The 24,726-nt window shown below is 43.4% G+C and overlaps 1 protein-coding gene across 1 annotated transcript; it reads right to left on the bottom strand.

Moving 5' to 3' along the window:
* Positions 1 to 496: 496 nt before the first annotated feature.
* LOC308106108 (metal transporter CNNM1-like) lies at positions 497 to 23,100 on the bottom strand (the record flags this gene model as incomplete). The annotated part of the gene is made up of 11 exons (XM_080457143.1): positions 497 to 679; positions 2,246 to 2,347; positions 4,806 to 4,906; positions 5,853 to 6,109; positions 8,546 to 8,691; positions 9,215 to 9,305; positions 9,596 to 9,765; positions 10,284 to 10,421; positions 11,268 to 11,411; positions 20,216 to 21,062; positions 22,453 to 23,100. The coding sequence occupies 11 exons, from the start codon at positions 23,098 to 23,100 to the stop codon at positions 600 to 602; spliced, it is 2,724 nt and encodes a 907-aa protein (XP_080313269.1). The 3' UTR covers positions 497 to 599.
* Between the last annotated feature and the right edge of the window lie 1,626 nt (positions 23,101 to 24,726).

The raw sequence follows: 24,726 nt of genomic DNA, 5'->3' as shown, positions 1-24,726 counted from the left end.
TGAGGAGACGCCACAGGAATGACACAGATTCTGCATGAGAGGACTCTGGGTGCAATTGGCTGAACACTATGGCGTGCAAGGTGACATCTAAATGTCTGGTTTCAGAGCTCTCCTCTCCTGTGCATTTGAGAGCGATATAAAAAGATGAATGTCTTTGGTGTCCTTCAGCTTTAGCTTTCCCCTTCACATCCAAAGAAAGTAGCGGTGAGGAAATACGAGCGTATATGTATATTTGTATAATAAACTCTAATCTTATTCCGCAATTTCCCTTTACATTCAGTCATTCAGGAGCATCAACATTATGAGGCTTCTGAGAATGAAAGGCATAACAGTATAATGACATAATTGCCAAAAACCACTCCTGCTTTTTTTTTTGCTGAAATGGTATCTTCCAGCTCACCGGGGTCGTCCCCCACACAGGACCACTCCATCTTGAGCTGAAGTGGGGGTGTGTCTGCAAGTATCGATCTCAGATGAAACTCTGATAGAGGTTGTTTACCAGCCGACCAACAGTGTCTTCTTAACGATCAACCTGAAGAACAATCTGCTCTGTGTGTGTCTTCTCTCTTCTGAACCGCATAGAGACACACACACATGCGCTAGGTTTTCATCAGTGGCTGTTCTTGAATGTCCTCGGGCGTCTTCTCCCCCTCCCGAGACTTTTTCCTCTTTTTGTGACCTGTTTGGGACAAAGGAGGTTGGTACTGTATCAGCAGACAGTCAGATTTAAAGGACCACATTTTTTGTGTTTGTGTCTCAGAGGAGGCACTATCATTAGACATCATCGTTAGGCAGGGTTTTTTTTTTCAAACAAGATTTCAAATTTTTCTATTTAAATTTGTATTAATGCGAGAACAATGGCTTCTATTATAGCGTGCTAACTTTACAGGAATAGAAAGCCTGCAGTTTCTATTAGCCTGGATTCCCCATCGATGATGTCACTGGTAGGTGGGTTTCTGAAGTGTCCACACAGACACAGACCAAGTAGACCAATTATATGAAGATAGGTTGAAAATGGGTGAAGTCGTCCTTTAACAACATACTATATTGGTTCTTCTATTTGTTTTAAAAGGAAAGTGGGCAGTTCACTCATTATTTAGTTTTTCTAACTGAGACAGTAGGATGGCTGAGTGGGAGTCAAAATACAGTAAAAACAAGATATGTTGTTATTTTTACAAAAAACGTTATGTTGCTAATTGGATTTTGGTTATGCTATTGGGTTATCGTGATTATACAATCAGGAGAACTGCATTGCCTTCCAATCGGGTGTTCCAAATCAACAGTATTATATAACATTAATGTATAATTTATACTGTATATATGATATAAATGTTGACTGAGGGTTGACTCTGGCAAAATGGGAAGCGGGCCTAATCTCTGTCTTTGTGACAACAGAAACCATGAGGGGCCTTGAGGGGAGGCCGCCCTGTTGCCAAGAGTGTGTGTTTGTGTTGATGTGTGTGTTTGCGTGCATGTGCGTGTGTGTGTGTGACTTTCAGTGCAAATGTGTGTGAATGGAAGCCAAAGGGGCCGACCTGGTATTTTTTGGCCACGGAAAACAGAGAGAGAGAGAGAAAAGGTTCAGTGAATGAGTTGCCAGGATACAGCTTTCCATAAGTAGCTCTCAGAAAACGCACACTGATGCTGTGTGTGTGTGTGTGTGTGTGTGTGTGTGTGTGTGTGTGTGTGTGTGTGTGTGTGTGTGTGTGTGTGTGTGTGTGTGTGTGTGTGTGTGTGTGTGTGTGTGTGTGTGTGTGTGTGTGTGTGTGTGGGTGGGGTGTGTCCTTGTATTACTATACTTGAGGGCCAAATGTCCCCACAAGTATGGCAGAATGTGAGACAGACATTGCGAGGATCATTTTCTTGGTCTTTCTTGAAGAAATGGTTGTTTTATTTCTTTTTTATTTGGGGAGTTAGGTTTATAATTGGGAAACGATTCAGGTTGGGTTCAGGACTAGGCATTTAGAGGTTAGGTTTGGGGTTAGAATTAAGCCTGATTTGCACTTAGTTGCATGCGGGTGCACACCAACAATAGCTGATGTACAAGCTGACAATGTTGTAGATCTGCTATTTTTGACTTTAAGGTTACGATTTTAAATGGCATTCATGAAATCGCCGTCCTAAAATGTTTATGTCCTCGCAAGTATAGTGGATACAAATCTATGTGTGTGTGTGTGTGTGTGTGTGTGTGTGTGTGTGTGTGTGTGTGTGTGTGTGTGTGTGTGTGTGTGTGTGTGTGACTCACTGATTTTGAGCAGTAGTTTCTTTCCCAGTGTGTCCTCTGAGCCGCTCAGCGACAGAGCACTGATGAAGGGAGATGTGTCCGTTTCTATGGGAACAGAGGTGTCTGAGAGAGAGGGAGAGAGAGAGAGAGAGAGAGGGGGAGGTAGGGGGAAGAGAGAGAGAGAGAGAGAGTGAGAGAGAGAGAGAGAGAGCCTCTATTTACATCTTGTCATGTGTGCTGTTATTTATAATAAACGTGGGGAAGCAGCTTTTAGCTTTCATGCACCACATATCTGGAACAAACCCTCAGAAAACAGCAGGTCTGCTGCCGCTCTTATTTCTTTCAAAACACAACTAAAGACCTCTCTGTTTGCCACTGCCTTTGATTGAGTTACTTTTCTTTTTTCTTTCTCTTCTAGCTTGCACTGCTTTGCATGGTCAGGCCCCGAAATACCTAACCGACCTGGTCCCACGTTATGTGCCAGGGAGGGCCCTTAGGTCTGCTGAAGAGGGTCTGTAATAGTTCCCAACACAAATCTAATTACAAAAGGTGACAGAGCCTTTCGGGCTGTAGCTGCCAAGCTGTGGAATGCTCTTCCACATGCCTTGAGAACGGCAGCCTCTGTTGACATTCTTTAAAACAATCTTAAAACGCTATTATTTGAACAAGCTTTTGCAAATGTTATTTGATTGTATGTCCACGTTGTATCATTACTTGCTGTATACTTGAGATTATTGTACAGGCTTTTACTGTTCTACTTATTTTAATACCTTGTTTTGTTTTTAATCTCTATGTATGTGAAGCACTTTGTGAGCCATCTCTGTGAGAAGTGCTGTATAAATAAAATGTACTTACTTACTTACTTACACTGTAACTGTTTCTTTTTTTGTATTTTTTCTTCTTTTGTTTTACGCATCCTGCATAATTGTGTTTAATTTGCTTGATGTTCTGTGTGAATTGCCTTATGTTGTAATGTGCCAAACAAATAAAACTGCCGTGCCTAAAACTGCCTAGAACCATTTCATCATATCTCTGTGTCAGACAGCTGCCTTTTCATAAGCTGTATGTTCCCCTGTAACAGTTCTTCCACTGTTGTTTTACTCTCTGTTTACTGCTGCTGCCCCTAGACTCTGGAGTAGTCTTTCATCCCACATTCAAGTCCTGTCCTCTTGGCTCTAACAAGGGATTACATTCGTTCTACTGCTATGCCACCAAAATGTGGAATGCCCTACCAACAGTTATAAAAGCATGTGAATCCTTACTCTCCTTCAAAACCGCTCCAAAAGTAGCCTGGTTCCAGACGAATCTGCCTTTGCAAAATTGCATCGCACTTTAGCCCTCGGCAGATTAGGTCTGGCCCCCCTCAATAGAGATTTCATTTCTCTCCCTCCGAAGTCGTGAGGGACCAATCAGGGCCCAGTATCCAAATGTGGGCGGGCTTATCACCTTATTTGGAGCAATGACGTACAAGGAAGCACTGCTCTGATTGGTTCGTACAAGGAAGCACTGCTCTGATTGGTTTAGGTCTAACCAATAGAGTCCGTTTGGATCTTTTTGTAAAAAAATCTATCGTTGATAGGGACCAGACTAATATCCACGCAGTGTGTCGTGTGATATTGTCTGGCCACGCGAGGCTACTCCAAAAGAGCACTTACAGGTGGCTGCAATTCGGAACTGGCCCCTGTAAAAAGTCAAAGCCTTGTCTGTCATTAAATGTTTCGATGAATTGAGTACAAGGACCCCAATGGAAACAAGCCATAGTGCTTTCTTGGGTTTAAAATCCTCTTAACAGACCTTGTATTGAACTGTACTTCCCTTTTTTTTCTCTTTGGCTTTTAGTTCAGTTGCGTCGTGGTTTTTGTTTCAAGTCCAATTTATTTTCAACGTCCTCTCGCAGAGTTTTCATCTGTTTGTTTTATTTAGTTTCTCTTTAACTTTAGCATTTTTACAACACCCCATGTTATGTGTATAAAACTCTGTATCTCTGTTTTTACGTCAGAAGAATATATCTGGAACCATACTTTTCCGGCGCTTGTAAGATCTCTTCTCTGGAATAAACCAAAATACTATTATAATACGTTTCCTTCCTCCGTTTATTGATGTAATTAATTCACATCTGACCGATAGATATAGACCAGTATTTACTAGGGAAAAATAAAGCTATCACATGCTTTTTATCGTTTCATTGCAATTGTATAGATTATGATTCATTATAGCTATGTTTTTAGTTTGGTCATCTGCCACGATTGGAAAGAACTTTGGGGTAACTCCTGTTGTTTTTAAATTAGCTATAGTGGTTCTCAAAGTGGGGTCCGGGGACCCCCAGGGTTCCTTGGGGGGGTTCCCCAGCTAAAGGAGTTAATATAGCATCACAATCATTTTAACCACTTTATCCATTTATACGTTGCCTACTCAAAAACAGCAGATCTGCTATTCTTGAAACTATCGACTGTAGTTTCCAGTATTTATGGGTCCTTCTTTCATTGCATTTCATGGACTTCAGTGGCCAAGCAGGTCTTCTTTGTTTCATTCATTATTCAGACTGAGCAGCAGTACTGTGAATGGTTTCAGTGGTTCTTACCGGTGGTGGCTTCACTCTCAGAGCGGTCCTCTCTGATGTAGGGAATCTCATCCATCCTCAGGAACACAGAGTCACTGGGACTCTTCTGGCCGTCCGACTTACTGCCTGCCATGAGCCAAACAAACACACACACACACACACACACACACACACACACGCACGCACACACACACGCACATACACACACACACACACACACACACACACACACGTTACATTAATGTGTATTAATGAGCGTTGCGTACAGACATGCGCAGAGCAAGTTCTGTCAGGAAACTCAGTGCAGTTGCTGGCGGCCGACCATTGGGCCGCCTCAGCTCCACGTTCACATCCACTCATCCAATCACACTCATTTCCTTCTCAGACCGCTCTATTCAAACTGGAAGTTTGCACAACTCATTCCTGCTTGCTTTTGCTGCCGCTCATGCTGATGCTGCTGTCTTGTGCTCAAACATGGCTGCTCACCCTGCACCACCCCAGCTACCACCTGTCGTTTTGGATCTACTGTTTATGTACGGGGGATTCGGAGTCCCTATGGTTGGGAGATGCGCTTTATCAGAGTACCTAAAAGCAGATCCAATTCATTGTCAAACCATAATAAATGTATTGCTCATTTTATATTCAATACAAATATTTTATCCATTCATGAGTTGTCCTGACTGAACTATACTTGTGACGACATGAGTTATGAATGACATTACAACATTTTTGCTAATGAAAATAGCATATCTACAAGCTTGCGGGTAGCCTATAGTGCCTATAATACAATGTACTGTATGTATGATCAAGTAGGGCGTTCATTTGCAAAAAAAACACAAAAAGTTAGAATATGGAGATAAGCGGTTTCTGTACGACAACGATAATTATATTATTGAAGATGATGGATCATAACCAATTAGAATACAAATAGAACAAATCCCCTTGTTATGAGGGGGACATACACCGTCGCCCTGTTTTTCTCCTCCTTAATATTTTATCCTCTGTTGAATTGAATACATAGGACCACAATGAAAACAACGTCCTAATAATAATATCAGTCCAGGCTACTTACGGACGATGCAGTTCTTCTCGTTGAGCAGCGAGGTGCTGTGAGGGACGCTGGACTGCTGGGCTCGGGTTCGGGCCGAGGCGGGCCGACCCATGTGGTGGTCCCTGGGGGGCATGAGGGTCCCGGCGTACTCTGGTGCCGGGGGGTCCGGGGTGGGCGTGTTCCCCTCCGTGGGACGTCCCTCCGCATCGGGGGTCTGGGGAGAGCTGTCCATGCGGGTGGCCGTCAGAGCGTTCTGGTACTGGCTCCGTGTGATCTGAAAACACAGAGTAACCAAGGATTATTACGGTGGCATTCTGACTACATTTGAGACATTTCGGTGCTCTTATGGAAATTAAGTTTAAACAACTGAGCTACTTGGCAGTTGATGAGACATTGATCAGCTGTTGTGGGGCTTATGTTTGTTATAGTATCTTTTGGTTATGGTTCCTCTAACCACTCACCTTTTATTCGCATTATACCATCTCCCTAATACTGAGTTGTTATGAACTCTTTTGCTAAATCAAATCCTTCCCTTACATTTTCATCTACATTTGTGATGTTTCCATGTACATGGGTGACGTTATATATATACAGTATACTATATATATACTATTAAGTATATTATTTTTTTAAAGCTGGGAGCTACAGTAGATGCTTCATAAATCATTGTGCATAGTGTATTTGACTTAAGTAAAGTGACATTGTTTATTAGTGTTTTGTTGTTCTAATTAATTCTATGAAAACATCTTGCAATGATAACAGTAGCTTGCCCATTTTTAAATTAAACTAAATGAAATATGTTTTATTTCAGTATGGTCAAAGGAGAGGGCATCAACACAATCTAGCTGTGGTTGATGCTAGCTTTAACAGGGTCAATTTTGATTATGTAATCAAAACAACTATGCTTGTGTGTGAAACGGAAAAAAAACATTCAAGTCTATGGAGGAGCTTTCTGCGTGGGAAACCCGTCTCTATCACGTTCATTTCTAGGTGTCACAGCCAGTCAATGGACTCGTCTGCTTTTGCAGATAGAAGTCTTTGTCTAGGGGACTTCACTCTTATCATGAGTGTCTACATTCTGTCCTGTTGAGTTATTGCAGCCAAGGTCATTTTTAACAATAAAGTCTTATGTGTGCGTATGAGAAACGTCCTCCCAACTCTTGAGCGTATGAGAAACATCCTCCCAACTCTTGAAATCTCACCAGCCCCCCGACAGACACAGAGATACTCCCATGTGTCAAAACTCAAAACATGCTCACCAGCTTTAAACTAGACCAGTGTTCTCAGACTTTTTAATTTCAAGGACCTCCATACAGTAACTGTCTGTGTAAAAAGTGTAAAAAAAATTGGTTCCGTTTGTACACTCTCAGAGTTACAGACCTGTAATAATCCATTTGGAACCCCCTAAAGGAGTCCCTGGACCCCACTATATGGAAGCACTGAACTAGACCAAGAGTGATGTGTGGAAAACTGTGCATTCATCTGTATTGATTCATTTAACCAGTATACAGGGTTCATTAAGTGTGCAGTGGAACTTATCCATGTCCACTGTGAAAAGGTTCCATCAGCTGTTTCTCTGTTTTTTTATTTGTCTTCCATAGAAAACCAATTGGTTCTCGATCATGGTGGCGAGGTATTTATTACATTTATTTCTATGTTTATTTGACAGGCACAATGCAATAAAAACATTGTTACAAGTTACGATAACATGAGACCGATGTATAGCATAATATATAGGGTTTCTGGCCAAGGCTAATTTGCGACCCCTGTCCCTGGTTAAAGGCCTTTATACAGCTACTAAAAAATACTCCAGTTAAAATAAAGACATGAAAAGTGATCTGATTAAAACAAACACAAAAAGCGATAACATTCCCAAAATGATCCCAAAATAAACCCACAAAAACAATGACATTCTTAACATTATAGAGTAATTAAATCACATTTCTGCGTGTGTATGTTTGCATGCGCCTATACGTGCAGGGCAAGCATATGGCTAAGCGTGCATGCGATTATTAACACAAAAACTAACAAAACGCACCTGGGGTGATAGGGCTTTTTCAGTTGCAGCCCCCTCCCTTTGGAACTCACTCCCACCCACTCCCACCTCACATCAAATCCGTGTTCAAAGCCTCCCACCTTTTCAGACTCGCTTTCCCGTGTTCGCTTACAAAGTGCTTAACAACTTCAAATCAAACAGTACAGTCTGCATGGCAGCGTGGCCCCAGAGAAAAAGCACAGATGCAGCTGAGCACCCTGAGTGACTCCCAAGTCGGAAATAGCAAGACATGCCATCTCTGGTTTACTTCCCGTATCTGCGTGACGTAGGCCGACGCCTTTTTAGGAGACCGTAAGCAAGTTGGAGTCTATTGATTCCAATGGAAGAGTGAACGTGAACACAGGTTCTGAACCATTCTTTAGCTCTATGGCCACTCAACTAAATATTTGACCCGATCGTCAAGCCACACAATCTTCCCAAGATTTTCATACTAAAATGGCTTTTTAGAGAGACAAAACAAGAGAAAATCTACTTTATTATCAACCTTTCTCTGTCCCATGCAACACACTCTCACGGGATTGAGCACCAGTAAACATCGGACGTTCGCCGGCGCCCATAGGAGACCATTTGTAGAATTTATGTACCATTTCGCCTCTAGTGGCTCCAATTGGGATGGTCTATTTTTATAAATTAACCATCTTTGGTGACTCTTACCTTGATGACCTGCAGGTGTGTCAGCTGTCTCACTGAGTAGTCCGGCAGGTAGACGTTGCCCCCTCCGTTGAGTTGGCTCATGCTGCCTCCATACAGCATGGATTCAGAGCGGTCCAAACCACTGCTGCGAGAGGGGGATCTATGGACTGGAATATTGGCAGAAAGAAACCCTAGGATGAGAGCAGGGAAGGTGTTTTTACATCTAGCCCTCTTGGTTTGGAACAGCATGGTCTTGTTGTTGGAAGAATATCATTGCTGTCAGGCAGAAACCTCTTATCTCCATATTTTAACGCTTTTTGTGTTTTTTTCGTTAATTAACGCCCTACTTGATCATACTACAGCGTCACACAAAAACATCAAAAGAAGCTAATCTAAAAGGTGGAAATGTGGCGTGAAGCTTGTAGATCTGCTACTTTTGCTGTTTTCGAATTTGAATCCTGACATTTTGAACATATGAGGTTTCCACCCGACAGAGACGATATACATATTCATGATATACCGTATATTATACGGTTGTACCCAATACCATTGTCAAAGTACTTAGTAGTAAGTAGCAAACGTGGAAGAAGATACTGGAGCAGTTCGCACAATAAGCCTCTTTATTGACAAAGGTTATATTAATAAAGAGGCTTATTATGAAATAAGAGGCTTATTAACGTATATACACACCTGTGGGCATAATTGCAGGCACACCGTAGTAGGCAAACGCTCCGTTCTCGAACCTCAAGGCCTCTTTACCGAACTCCACCTCCACTCGACCCTGAAGCACAGACAGAAGATGATACACAGCCAGGTTTACCTAACTGAGTTGACCATATGGCTATAATTACATTTGTTTTACTGTATCTAATAAGAACCATGCAATAATTAGGATATGACACAAATAACGATGAGAAGTCCAGTAAATGTTTGGTGATTGTCTCATTCTGTGCAGTCTAATGGATAACTTTTAACCACGATTGCACACTTAGTCGTACGATGGTCTCATGTGAAAATAGTGAGCTGCTCTACAAGCTATATAGGAACTTTAGTGTTCCTATTAGTTAGTACCTGGAGGACCAGGATGAAGTAATCCACTGGTTTGTTGCGTTGGAACAGGAAGTGCTGCGGAGCTCGTTTGTGCTTGTCGTCATACTTCAGGTCCTGCACCACACTGGGATGTTTGATCAAACGCAGCAAGATCTTCTCTGACAGGCTGGCTGGTTTGAAGGGCTCCACCTCTGATGGAGAGAGAGAGAGAGAGAGAGAGAGAGAGAGAGAGAGAGAGAGAGAGAGGAGAGAGAGATGAATGAATGAATGAAGTGATCAAACAGTCGCATGCTCCTGGGTGGCGGTGGGTGGGAGGTATATTTTCTATTTCGGTGGCTCTCAAACAGTTTCATATCAAGGGAATCCTACTTGAAAGGATTGTGTGGCAGGTAACCCCCATAGGAGAAGATTAGTCAAGATTTGTCGAAAAAATAGCAGCTCACGTTGTGTGTCAAAATAGTAAAAACTGTCAAAATATTAAAAAGGGCTTAATTGTTATTTTCTGGGGACCCCTGGCTGGAACCCCCTCGAGGACCCCTCGAGATCCCCAGACGGTTCTATACTAGAACCGTCGCACGCACGCACGCACGCACGCACGCACGCACGCACGCACGCACGCACGCACGCACGCACGCACGCACGCACGCACGCACGCACGCACACACACACACACACACACACACACACACATAGAGAAGGCAGTTGATACCTGTTGAGAGGAAGCGATGCGTGGCTAGCAGCAGCTGAGGAGAGATCTTCACCAGGTCGTTCTGTGCCAGTTTGAAAATAGAGAAGTCCTGGTGCTTCCTCTCATGGTGGGAGACACGCCGCTTGCTACGGTTGTCAGCTGGACACACACACGCGCACACACACGCACACACACGCGCACACACACACACACACACACACACACACACACACACACACACACACATCATACAAATGATATTAGAGTAATATTAAACAAATATCACAAGAAAGTGGTAAGTCCATTATTATGATTGTGTCTTGAGTGTGATTTTGTTCTCCTTGTGTATGAGCTTGTGTGTGTGCATACATTATATTCCAACTGTGTGTGTGTGTGTGTGTGTGTGTGTGTGTGTGTGTGTGTGTGTGTGTGTGTGTGTGTGTGTGTGTGTGGACGAAGCAAAATTATATTATTATATTGCTTAGCATTGATGAGCTTGTTTTCCTAAAAAGCTGTGCAATGAGAAACAGGGCTTAGTCTGCTATCTGCTTATGTAGGGCCAGAATGTATAGGAGTACAGGTCGTAGGTCACACCGCTGCCGCCAGTAGAGTAAGCTTTTGTTTTATGGCTGTGCAGGGGAGAGATATGTTTTAGCTCAGTAGAAGAGATCAAAATAATTTATTATTGTTTTCCTTTAGCCAATTATAAGCTGACAGTCAGGGAAGAGCAAGTCAGTCTATCTGTGTGCTTTGCTGGTGTAGGAAGTACGTGTATGTTGTGTGTGTGTGTGTGTGTGTGTGTGTGTGTGTGTGTGTGTGTGTGTGTGTGTGTGTGTGTGTGTGCGTGTGTTTAGATTAGATTTTTAGATAGGCAATTGCATTTTTTTTATTTGAAGTTCTGTGTTGTAATAATCAGCAAAATAATTCAGTGTTTTTAATGGCACCTGTCTTTTTTTAAACCTGTGATCATGCTGAGAGCTGAATAAACATAAACAATAAACATACTGTAGAAGTCTGTCTCGTCCAGGATCTCAGATTTGATGATTTCTTCGATGACGTCCTCCAGGGTGACGATGCCCAACACCTCGTAGAAGGGGTCTCCCTCGCCCTCGTTGTTCACACGCTGCACGATGGCCAGGTGGGACTTCCCTGTGTGAGACCACCCAACAGTTACAACCAGTGGTGGAAAAAGTAATCACATTTCTTACTTAAATAAAAGTATCAATGCTGCAATGTAGAAATACTCTGTTACAAGTAAAAGTCCAGAATTTACTTGAGTAAAAGTACAAAAAGTATTGGTACCAAAAGTAGAAAGTACTCATTATGCAGAATGTCCCATTACACAAGTTTTCAAATGTATAAAAACCTTTTGAAAATAGCCGATCTACAAGCTCAGAGAGAGAGAGAGAGAGAGAGAGAGAGAGAGAGAGAGAGAGAGAGAGAGAGAGAGAGAGAGAGAGAGAGAGAGAGAGAGAGAGAGAGAGAGAGAGAGAGAGAGAGAGAGAGAGAGAGAGAGAGAGAGACAGAGAGACAGAGAGAGAGAGAGAGAGAGAGACAGACAGAGCACTCACACCATCCAACAAAAAAAACAATCAAATACTGCCATGGCAATTTGCATATAAAAACGCAAATTAATATTAATGTGGCTGCATTATGTGGCCCTTTGACACATGGGTTGCCACGCTAAAAGGCTGAAATCCCCCAAAAACAGGGGAAAAAAATGAGAAATGACCGTCAAGGAGTCGTCAAGGAGGAATGGTAAAATAAAAGGAATCTCCTTGAGGATGCAGGAGAGTTGGCAAGTATGCATAATGAAGTACATACTATTATTATTCATTGTCAAACATGATACAAACAAGGGCACCCTTGAGGTGTTTGACTTCATCTTACATCATGTAGGAACAATGCAGAGATGTGATGAAATGGTTTGAGACAAACTTTCAACTGCAATCAGTCTCATCCTGCTGTGATGAATTAGTTCAGACATGAAGTAATGTGTTCATCAATAACTGACCTTGATATTGAGTTATAGATCTCATAATATGACGTTATGATGAGTGTATTGAGTCATTACAGACAGCTGACTACATACATACAGCAATGGTTCTCAAAGTGGGGTCTGGGGATCCCAGGGTCCTTGGGGGGGGGGGGGTAACAGGGGGTCCACAGTCACTGTTTCACTATTATTTCAACAGCTAGAAGTTAGTCCAATGAGAGAATGTAAAAGAATGACTATTGAGATCATAGCCGATGTCATCAGTATATGCCCGGTTATGGGCATGCATGCCCCCTTTTGTGCCTATAATATGGAGCTGACTGATTTGTTTGCGCCTGATGCCATGGTGACACATTGAGGTTAGACAACACACTCCATTTTTGGGCGTAGCTGGGTATCATTAGGAACTCATTAGGTTATGGCTGAGTCATGGTGACACGAGCGTGACAGCGTGGTCCCCCGCCTGCTGGTCCTCCCTTAAGCCAATTAATAGAAGAAAAATATCTTCTATGACTCAGTGGGAGTGGAAATGCAGTGGGTTGTCAATTATTAATGTCTCTGTCTTTAATATCAGGAGGTCAGATGGTCAGAGATTACAGAGCACAATTATTGAAAACACAGTTTCAATGCATCGTTAAGCATTTTGGAAACACATTCCTAGTAAAGTCCTTTTGCACATGCACATACTTAGGACAGGTGCGTATAGGAGTGAACAGCTAACGCATAGGAAGAGGAAAGATTCCTGCACTCTGTCTTCACTTACAGCAGCGTTTATTGAAGAGAACACAACCTTTTGGTCGAGTCTGTGACTCAGTAGACCTTATAGTTATTATTGTGTTCTCTTCCATTTACTGACTTGCTGAAATGTTTTTGTTGTATTATGTAGTCATGTTTTAATATTTACAGTGGACTTAAAGGGATGGTTCAAACCCAAAATGACTATTTTTCTATCGATTAGTCTCCCCATGGAGACTTGAATTCATGGATATTTTTTTGTTTTTGTCGCATTCCTAAGCCAATAACTTGATGACCGGCAGCGGTACCGGTAGGAGACACAAAGAGTCTCCTTTGTGTCTCCTAACGGTACCGCTGTCTACCGGTCCACTGGTCATCAAATTATTGGCTTAGGAATGCGACAAAAACAAAAAAATATCCATGAATTCAAGTCTCCATGGGGTGACTAATGGCCCATACTACTTGTATGAGCCATCCTCTTCCATGGTAACTGATTGGCGTGGCTCCATCATTGGACTTATGTATGTGTGTCTGTCAATCAATTCATTCAGACACCTGATGAAGGTCAGTTGACCGAAACGTTGTGTTCTCTTCAATACATTTCTGCTGTAAGTGCAGACAGTAGTGCAGGATTTCTTCCTCTTCCTATGTGGAAACACATTCCTATAATGTGCTGAATTTCGCTGAAATGTAATTAATTAGACGCGGTGACAAGTCTATTTCTAGAGATACAGTGGGTGGTGAGGCAATTAAAAATGCATAATCCTCGTAGCTCTGCTTGCTGCAAAACTACTCATATTCTGCTCCAGAATTTACAGAGGAAATAAAAACAGAAAAACTGAGCAGAGATATTTGTGAAACAGAGCATTTGGCCTGCAGTCCCGGGGCAGGATACCACTGCACTCTAGTCTAAATGTAATAGAGATATCACTGAAGGAAGATCGCTTGGTAAGCTTTAGGAAGGATACGGGCTGTGTGTGTGTGTGTGTGTGTGTGTGTGTGTGTGTGTGTGTGTGTGTGTGTGTGTGTGTGTGTGTGTGTGTGTGTGTGTGTGTGTGTGTGTGTGTGTGTGTGTGTGTGTGTGTGTGTGTGTGTGTGTGTGTGTGTGTGTGTGGGGCAGACGTCAGACAGAAAGGTGGCGGGGCTGCAGACTGCAGCCGGTGTGTATTATTCATCATCCGGTCATTACATAACTCACAGCTGATGCTTCACACACGTGCTTCACACGCACACACGCACACGCACGCACACATGCACACACACACAAAGGATCCTTGTCCCTGGCCATCGCCCCCCCCCCCCCAAGGTTGGCTCAACTTGCTTTCTCTGCTGCCCACTCTGACTGCCAAATACTACCTCAATCACTTTATTGCACATACACACACGCACGCACGCACGCACGCACGCGCACACACACACACACACACACACACACACACACACACACACACACACACACACACACACACACACACACACACACACACACACACACGCTGACAGACACTATTCTGGCAGTGCTGTGGATATGGCTAAAATGGGTCACTCTTTAGATACAGTACAGAGAGAGAGAGGAAGAGAGAAGCATTAACCACTTCAACCTGACATCCCAAAAAACAGCAGATCTACAAGATCACGACGCGTGGCGAGCTTGTAGATCGGCTCTTTTCATCACACTACACAAGTTCAAAAATGTTAAATACATTTGCAAAACCTTAAAGAAAAAAGCTAAAATAGTAGATCTACTGTTAAACGTGACACACTGTGAGCGTGTAGCTATTCTGTGAGCTTTAGCTAATTTTGAAAGTTTTTAATGTGTATAATTATTAAAGCCTGTATTTTGATTATTGATACCGTTCACTGTCAGTCACTTTCACTCATTTGTCTTTTTATATAAATTATTTGTCATAATCTGCCCTGGGCAATGTTTATTTACAAAGCCTTTAAAGGCAAACAGAAATGTATATATTTTTTTACATTCCAGTGTTCAATGTAAAGAGGAGATTGTGTGCACATCGTGTAGGCTACCTGCATCGTGTAGGCTACCTGTATGTTTAGTTGACAATGTCAATTGTCAACTAAAATGTTATAATTGTGACAACCCTACCGGTATGTACTGTAGGGCAGTGGTTCTCAAACTTTTTTTGTGTCAAGGACCCCCAAATTGATATGTATTTTGCCGCGGACCCTCATCTGAAAATGTTTGTGCCAGCTAGGGGACCCCCAGAATTTGTGATAAAAGAAAAATCCATACTATTCAAAACTTTTCAAACACTGTGACGCTGTGAGCTTATATATCTGCTATTTTTAAATAGCCACGGTAACAAATTTAGCTGGGGACCCCCTGGAACCCATCCAAAGACCCCTGGGGGTCCCCGGACCCCACTTTGAGAATGTATGTCCTAAATCTTGGAAAGACCCAACTCAAATGAAGGCAAATGGCTAAGTAAAATCCTAGTCAAAACTTGTGATATGCATCCAGTATTGGTCTGACTGCGTGAGACCTTGTAGTGATGATGAATAATGAACGTTCATTTAGTTACTCTCTGATTGGACATTAACGTCTATGTAACGTGAACACAGGCCAGATGGCAGTGAGAGTGCACACTGCACAGTGAATATTTATCATCCTGGGGGGAATGTATGGTGACAAGGACAGAGGACAGAGAGTACAGTGGAGACCGGCGCCTGTTTAATTAAAGGACACTGTGTCCCCCCACTATTCAGTCCAGCCAAAAAAAAAATAATAATAATAAAGTTTTTTTGTATCAATTTTTTTATAAATAATAAAATCAGTCCAGTCCCCCGCACCTCGCGACCACCGCGAGCCCGAGGCGAACCGAATAAACCGAAATAACCGAATTATCCCCCCCCAAAATCAACAAACCCACCCGAAGTAACCGGGGGCTTCGCGCGCGGTCCATATGCACAGGTCATATTCCATTCCGGCGCCCCTGAGAGGCATACAGTACAAGAGGGAGGTTCCCAAACATATGGGGTCATGACCCATTTTGGTGTCGCAGACCTGGTTTTCTGGGTGGCAAATTTGTAAATCAAACCTTTTCATGTCAAATACCCCCAAAATGATATGTATTTGGGGATATATATTTTGTGCCAGGGACCTCCAGAAGCAAAGATTTTAGTAAAAGAGATAAGGCCAATGTCTGACTGTACCACGTGCTGTTTACATTTCTGACTAATAAAGAATTCAATCAATCAATCAATCAATCAATCAATCAATCAATCAATCAATCAATAAATCAAAGACTTTGAGAGAGAGAGAGAGAGAGAGAGAGAGAGAGAGAGAGAGAGAGAGAGAGAGAGAGAGAGAGAGAGAGAGAGAGAGCGTGCATGGGAGGCAGAAGAGGGGCCATTGTAAGAAACATCCTCCTTATATTTTTATAGAGCTCAGCATTTAGAGAAAGTGTGTGTGTGTGTGTGTGTGTGTGTGTGTGTGTGTGTGTGTGTGTGTGTGTGTGTGTGTGTGTGTGTGTGTGTGTGTGTGTGAGAGAGAGTATTGAGTGACATGCTTATTGTATCATGAAGACATATGCCATGATTTTGTGAATGTAACCTTAGTGCACCTATAATATTTGTGTCCTTGTATGTTTCTTCTTTATGTGGACAAAAATAAATGATTCAAATGTCAGTGTCTGTCTGTCTGTCTGTCTGTCTTGTCTGTGTGTGTGCGCGTGCGCGTGCGTGCGTGTGTGTGTCTGTGTGTGTGTGTGTGTGTGTGTGTGTGTGTGTGTGTGCGTGTGCGTGTGCGTCTGCGTGTGCCTGTGCCTGTGCCTGTGCCTGTGCGTGTGCGTGCGTGCGTGCGTGCGTGCGTGCGTGCGCGTGTGTGTATGTAAGAGAAGTAGTGAAGTAAGGGAAGGGAATTAGACAGAGAGAGAGAGAGGCAGAGAGCTCACAGCTCAGCCCCTGTGAGCATGAAGGTGTCCTCTGGTGTTTACCTCCCTGTCTTCATGTTCTCCTCTCTCTCTCAGTACAAACCCTGCAGAACAGAGTGCTGACTCTGCTCTCCGCAAACACCCTGCCAGAAGGGGATGTCTGTCTGTGATTGGCCGCTGGGAACCCCACCTCTTTTAACCATTTTGAGCATTGGTTCTCAAAGTAGGGTCCGGGGACCCCCAGGGGTCCTTGGGGGGTTCCAGGGCATATAAGAGGCATCATTTTAACCTCTTTATCTATTTATATGTTGGCTATTCAAAAATAGCAGATCTACAAGCTCACGGCATTTACATACATTTTCTCTTCTGGGGGTCCCCACGCTCTCATACTGATGCACACATTAACGCTTTGAACTTTAGAGCAACCGATGCCTTCTAGTGTTAAAGTTAAACTTTCAACGGTACCCCGACAGCAGAAAAAAAACAGGTGTTCACGGGCGATAAAAGTAGTAAATACAGTAAATACTACAAAAGTCCTGGTGGGGCTTCAAGAATCAGCAGAATGAAACACAGAAGAAAGAAAGAAGAGATCCGAGCATTAAAAAAAAATCAATAGCAATGAGAGCAAAAGTGAACTGGTCTTCATCAGGTCAAGAGCTTAGTGGGTATTTCAATGGGTCTTAAGCCTACGCAACTCTAACCTGAAAACGTTATTATATATCGTTGCTGTCGGGCATAAACCTCCTATCTCCATATTCTAACTTTTTGTGTTTTTTCGTAAATTAACCCCTACTTGATCATACTACAGCGTCACACAAAAGCATCAAAAGTAGCTTTTTTTTTTAGCTTGTCGATCTGCTTCTTTTGCTATTTTTGAATTTGAATCCCGAAAAGTAACAGTTTTGGAGGTTTCCACCCGACAGAGTCACAGAGACGATATATGGCGTCTGCCATCACACATTAAGTGAGATATATGGTGACTGGCAACTGTCCTAAACAAGAATAAAGGGTGCAAAGCTTTAACCATCACAACAGGAGCCAAGACATTATGCACATCTCCATGGTAACCATTAATGACCCACTAATTGGGTTTATTCAGGCCCTGCTCTGCCCTGCACCGGCTCATTGGAGCTGTAAGGCTTGACTGAGAGAGATCTAGGGCCACAACTATCCATTATTCAAGAAGCATTTTTTTATTTAAAAAAATATATATATATCAACAAATAAATTAAACATTTAAGCCCTATTTTAAGTCGCACAACGGTGTCATAAAAATGGACGATCTATAAGAGTAACTCTCAAGAGTTATGGGCGTCCTTGAAATCAAAACGTTTGAGAAAGACTGCTCTTACAGATGGCTGACCTCCTGCAGAGTCATGCCATAAGAAGGACAAGGACCCTGATTATTTGTCATCAGGGGGATTGTGATGGTGTGACACCAGGTACATGGCAGATGGGGGGTCAGGGAACATCTGTGTGATGCAGGACACCTCCCCTCCCCCATAGGCTCCCTCTGAATCGTCTCCCCACTGTGACAGCCCTGCCCCTCTGCCTCCACTGTTGGCTAGTGGGCAGCCTCAGTGGTGATCAGTGCAGAGTAGAGCAGGCTGTCAGACCAACTCAGTACAGCTGGGTGAGGGGTTTTGGGAAAGTATATAACAAACTACCTCTCCTATCATCCACTGACTATCTCTCGCTTTCTCTGTCCTCCTTTTGAAGCATTGCCTTACATCTTTTTATACAACACTCACACAGCACACTCCATACATCCATACACTAGACATGACTGATTACTGACTTGCTCACACCTCATACCAGTTTATGTTTTGATTAGTGTCATTCTTTATTTAATTTAAATCAATAAATATAACTTTAAACGTTTGACTTGTGTGTGGACTCCCTTGTTTTGCCATCTGTTCCCTAGTACATGACACCACCCAGTGCAATTTGGTGGGTTTAGAGTTTCACTTTCCTTTCCTTTCCTTTCATTTCATTTTCTAGAATGCAACATTGCAACATCCATCTCACCATCATTCCCTATCAGCAGCTCACTTATGAACACATCCCACATTGTATCAGTGTTTAAGCCCCTTTTCACTTATGTTTGGTAATACATTTTCAAATAAAAACAAATGATTTGCGTCTGCTTTTACAGTATGTTGTACCTGTACACAAGATGTAACACTAAAGCACAACCTTGAATACAGACAGACAGACAGACAGACAGGCAGACAGACAGACAGACAGACAGACAGACAGACCGACAGGCCGACAGACCGACAGACCGACAGACAGACAGACAGACAGACAGACAGACTGACTGACTGACTGATTTATTGATTGATTGATTGACCCAGTGACCCTCCTGTCACTTTAGGCTACCTCCCCCCTAATTAAGTTCTCAGGGCTAACCTAACTCCACACTCACTGAGTGAATATCATCATATCATATTGCAACAACCCATACAGAAAAAAAATTATACTGTTAAGAACAGTAGCCAATATAATAAGTACTGTACACCTAGGTCTATGATGGACCTAATCCCAGACCTTTCCAAGTACTTGGAAATCATTTTCACTTAAGATAGACCGTCTGTCTTTAAATGAAAATGATTTCCTATTACTTGATTACTTGACTCCTGCCAAGTTTAGCCTACATTGGCTCAGATATTCCATATCATATGGAACAAACAACAAATTAATGTAATCATATTGAACATCAAATGTTCAGTTGTTTTCCTGTGCATTCACTTGGCCTACATTCATGCTGGCCAGGCTACAACAGCCAACATCAGGTTCTCATAGTGAGGTCCAGACAGAGGGTTCCTTGGGTTGAGTCCAAATGTATCCTTACATGCAGGTCTGTAACTGAGAGTATACAAATGGAACCAAATGGACCCGTATGGGTTATATTTGAACACTCTCAGAGTTATGGGAGTCTTAGAAATTAAAAAAAAGTTTGAGAACCACTGACCAACTGTAAATACTGTATCTTACTGCACATATATTTTTTCTTGTATTACTACGAGTAGGCTATATATGATGTTTTGCATTATTGTTTGTCTTTAAATGTCTCGATGAATTGAATACACAGGACCACAATGGAAATAAGCCCTCAGGGCTTTTTGTGTTATCCTTTTAGCACCTTCTGTATAAATCTGTACCACTGTATACCTTTTTTGCTGGAGAAATCGGCCCATGTCGGCCCATTGTTCGTGGCCTATGCCCAAAGTTTGGCTATAGGCATAAGTAAGTACCTTTTTTGCAAACTGTTAATAAAGTATTCAATCAATCAATCAACCAACCAACATGTTTGAACGGTGCCCTACCTTTCTTGAACTCCTCCAGCATGGCGTCCAGCTTGGTGTCGTTGAACACGCAGTGCAGCGGGTGCTTGTAGAACTGCGTGATGGTCTTCAGCGGCGTGCAGTCGTCCGAGTCCACGAACGCCAGGTCCTTGACGAACAGGATGTCGATGATGTTGCTCCGCTCGTTCTCGAACACGGGGATGCGCGTGTAGCCGCTCTGCATGATCTCCGACATGGCGTTGAAGTCCAGCACGCCGTCCGCGGGCAGCATGAAGCAGTCCATGAGCGGCGTCAGCACGTCCTCCACTGTCTTGGTGCGGAGCTCCAGCGCGCCCTGGATGATGTTCAGCTCCTCCTTCACCAGGTCGTTGTAGCGGTCGGTGACGCGCAGCATCTCCAGCAGCTTCTCGCGCGTGTAGAAGTTGGAGATCTCCTGCTGCAGGAAGAGGTCCAGCAGCTTGCTGATGGGGTAGGAGATGGGGAAGGAGAGCACCATGAGGAGGCGCGTCAGCCAGATGGTCTTGGAGGCGATGGCCAGGCCGTGGCGCGACGCCACCGACTGCGGCAGGATCTCGCCGACGAAGAAGATGCCGAAGGCGCAGGTGACGGTGGAGATCCAGGTCATGCCCAGGATCTGGCACGTCCACACGGCCAGCGAGGCGTTGATCAGCGCGTTGCCCAGCAGCAGCGTGCACAGCACGTAGTTGCCGTGGCGACGCACGGACTCGATCTTGCGCGCGTGGTTCTGCTCCTTGTCCGTGCCGCTGTTCTGCAGCACCTGCAGCTCCACGGGGTCCAGGGCCAGCAGGCTCAGGTTCAGCCCGCTGAACAGCGCCGACAGGCCGAGCAGCAGCACCGACACCAGGACCTGGGGAGAAGAGGAAAGAGCACTTAACAGGTGGCTGTGATTCTGAACTGGCCCCTGTAAAAAGTCCAAGCCTATCACCAGTGGTGGAAAATGTACTCACATTTTTTACTTAAGTAAAAGTATCAATACTGCAATATAGAAATACTCTGTTACAAGTAAAAAGTACGGAATTAAAAATGTACTTGAGTAAAAGTACAAAAGTATTGGTATCAAAATGTACTTAAAGTACCACAAGTAAAAGTAGTCATTATGCAGAATGTCCCATTTCAAGTTTTGTATAAAAATCTTTTGAAAATAGCTGATCTACAAGCTCACAATGCATCGCCATGCTTGAGCTTGTAGATCAGCTATTTTCAAATGGCCGAAATGCATATCGGGCTTAATTGGTTAATGTATGTTTTGTAATAATAATCAGAATCTACCAAGTAACTATAGTAACTAAAAATTTCAAATAATTGTAGTGGAGTAAAAGTAGAATATTTGCCTCTGAGATGTAGTGGAGTAGAAGTAAAAGTATTGGATATTGGAAACCACTGGAAAAGAGCACTTACAGGTGGCTGCAATTCTGAACTGGCCCCTGTAAAAAGGCCTATCACCAGAAATGCCCCCATTTTTCTGTTATTTTTTATTTTTTTATGTTTTATGTTTATGTTAAAAGGTTAAACCTCTATATTCATTGCTATAGAGTGTTTGTTCAGTAACAGGAGTCTCTCCCTGTCTCTCCAGCTCTTTAATAAACAGAAAATACATTTTCAGGTAGGTGCACAATTTCAGCCAATCAGGAGAGTACCCATTTATCAGCTTCATTTTGATAGTGATCCAGTTCCAATTTTGTCTGCTCATTTATTTGTGTCATCACTTCCAGTTGCACGTGTTTAATCAGTATCCTGACTGAGTTCTCTATCCTGATTAGAAACAAATTGTATCCTGACCTGAAAATGCATTTTCTGTTTAATAAAGAGCGGTAGAGACATGGAGACACCTGTTACTGAACAAACACTTTATAGCAATGAGTACTATCAAAATATAGAGCTATTTAACACTCATTCTAGCCAAAGAAAATCACTTACCCTACCTTTAAATGTTTTGAGGAATTGAATACACATGGATCACGGACCACAATGGAAACAAGCCATAGTGCTTTCTTGGGTTTAATCCTTTTAGCAGACCTTCTATAGAACTGTACTTTCTGTGCTTTTTTTGGCCAAACTATTAATAAAGTATTCAATCAATCAATCAATCAATCAATCAATCAATCAATCAATCAATCAACCAATCAAATGGCAGTAGTACTGTGCAGCTGACATGCTTGTTCAATCCTCCAGCTATGTGAACATAAAATAAAATAAAAACTTGACCACAAAAAAAGAATCAATCAATCAAATCAAACCTGCAGCCAGAGGTCCGGCGCCGACGAGCGCTCCACCACCGCCACCCAGAAGTCCCGCGTCCGGTAGTGTTCCCACTTGGAGCCGTCGAAGGCGCACATCGAGTAGTGCTTGATCTTCTCTCCTTTCCGCAGGTCCTTGGCGATCAGCTCCACCAGCACCGAGTTCTGGCTGGAGGCCGACCTGAACGAGCCCATCACCTCGATGTCCGACGTCCGGGCGTGCTTGTCCATGCACAGGTTCCTCTTCGGGTGCATGACCTGCCCCTCTCTCCCGGGAATCGGCTCCTCGATGAAGGCGATCCAGGGCGCGGCGTTGTTGGCCCGGGGAGGCTGCTGAGCCCCCTGAGCCCCCTGAGACCCCCCCGCTGCGGTGCCGGTGCGGTTGATCTTCTGCGCCGGGGACGCGGAGGAGTAGTAGACCCGCAGCATGAAGCGGGTTCCCTCGGTGGCTTTCAGCACCCCGTCCTCCACGGACAGCTCCGCGCCGGTCTCTTCGGGACGGAAGCCCAGCATGCGGCCGTGGGCCGGCTGGGCCGCCAAGGGGAGCAGGACGACCAGCCACAGGGAGAGGAGGAGAGAGAGGGAGGGAGCCCTCCGGCCCCGGGAGGAGGAGAAGAGGCAGAGGACGGCCGCATCCTCCGCAGCCATGATGCGGTGTGAGGAGCCTGTCTGTAAGTGAGGAGGTGCTCGGTCACTCCGAAATGAGCCAAAGTCACGTGAGACTAGGGACTGTGTCGTTCTGCTTCTCACGCGCCATCTGCTCAAGACTCTCCATCTGCTTCTGCTCGTTGGTTTAGAAGGGGGGGAGGGGGGGATGATGATGATGATGATGATGATGATGATGATATTATTGTTGTAGCCTACTACTGTATCCTACCACAGCGCCCTCGTGCAATTTCGTTCGGAAATAGTCACTCAAAACTATGGGTGGAATAAAATGTATAGGCCTACAATCAATTAAAAGACAGAAGGGCTTTTGCTAAAAAATAAAATATATTACGTATGTTTACTTTTTTTTCACCACTTTTATCAATCCTGTCCTTTGGTCTGTTCCGAACAATGTCATCATGTCAACTAAATGGAAGTTATAGGCTATAAATCTTCTAGCCTATAGTCGATGGTAAACCTCCCTTTGAGAGTTTTGGTCGTAGGCACTCTTCTCTTCGCAGATGAGTGAGGTTGGGAACGAGGCTAGGTCATAGGGGGCTTGTCTGGGCTTGTCTCAGCCAATTAAATCCAATGATGATGATTTGCTGAAAAAACAGGTGATTCTTCGAGAATCATTCTGACATAAGTTATAATCTTTTACTATCTTCAGTTATATATATTGTTAAAATCCAATTGATGAGTAATATACTAATTTCAGTAGACTTAAGGTCCTTGCACACTGGTGCGTCTTTTCGTTGCGTTTTATTTTTTTTCATTGTTTTTTCAATTTTTTTCATTGTTGTAAAAAAAACGCAACGAAAAGACGCACCAGTGTGCAAGGACCTTTACTGCTTGTCCATGAATTTATAGAAGAAATGTATTCTGCCACTGCAGGGACTGGCCTGGATTTCAAAATAAGTGTAATGTAGTGTTTGTCCACTTGGGGGCAGTATTGTATAGGCAAATCGTGGAGTATTGCCTCAAAATAAATTCATGCAACTATGCAGCAGGACTGAACCTAAACTTTACCGTACAATTAACAGAGGAATGACCTTTTAACAATTCACCTGGAAAAGGTGAATTAGGATGGGAGGGATGAAAGTCATACAATCATTCATCATAGCCTGGACATGTTCGAACATGTTCAGTTCAGACAGAGAGACAGTCCTACACTAACACCCAGTGGTGGACAGATATAGTACTCAACCCCGCAGTACTTCAGTCTAAGAATATTATAGGCTACTCAACTACAAGTGTACGTTGCTCAGTCTTGTAATTGAGTTAAAGCACTCGAGCACTTCCTCAAAAGTAGGCCTACATGCTTAACAAAGTAGCTTTGATTGATTGATGTACTTTATTTAGTAAGACATGAGAACATCAGTACATGGAAGTACACATTCACAATACAAGGTCTACTAAACTGGGAGACTCATTAAGCACTGAGCTTGTTTAAGATGAGATCCCAGCTTACAGGTTACTGGTATGAAGAGTGAAAAAAAATTACAAGAGAAGAAAAAGAAATGGGGGGGGGGGGTAGGGGGGGTAGGTTAAGACTTAGACAGGGGCCATTTTCGAATTGCAGCCTCCTGAAGGTGTATCTTTAGGGCAGTTTTTAAAGTGAGTAGG

This window comes from Gymnoscopelus braueri, assembly GCF_963280865.1.
Source record: "Gymnoscopelus braueri genome assembly, chromosome: 2".
In the NCBI taxonomy this organism is placed as follows: Eukaryota; Metazoa; Chordata; class Actinopteri; order Myctophiformes; family Myctophidae; genus Gymnoscopelus; species Gymnoscopelus braueri.
The sequence above is the reverse complement of the archived record's forward strand: the minus strand, read 5'-3'. Positions and strand labels throughout refer to the sequence as shown.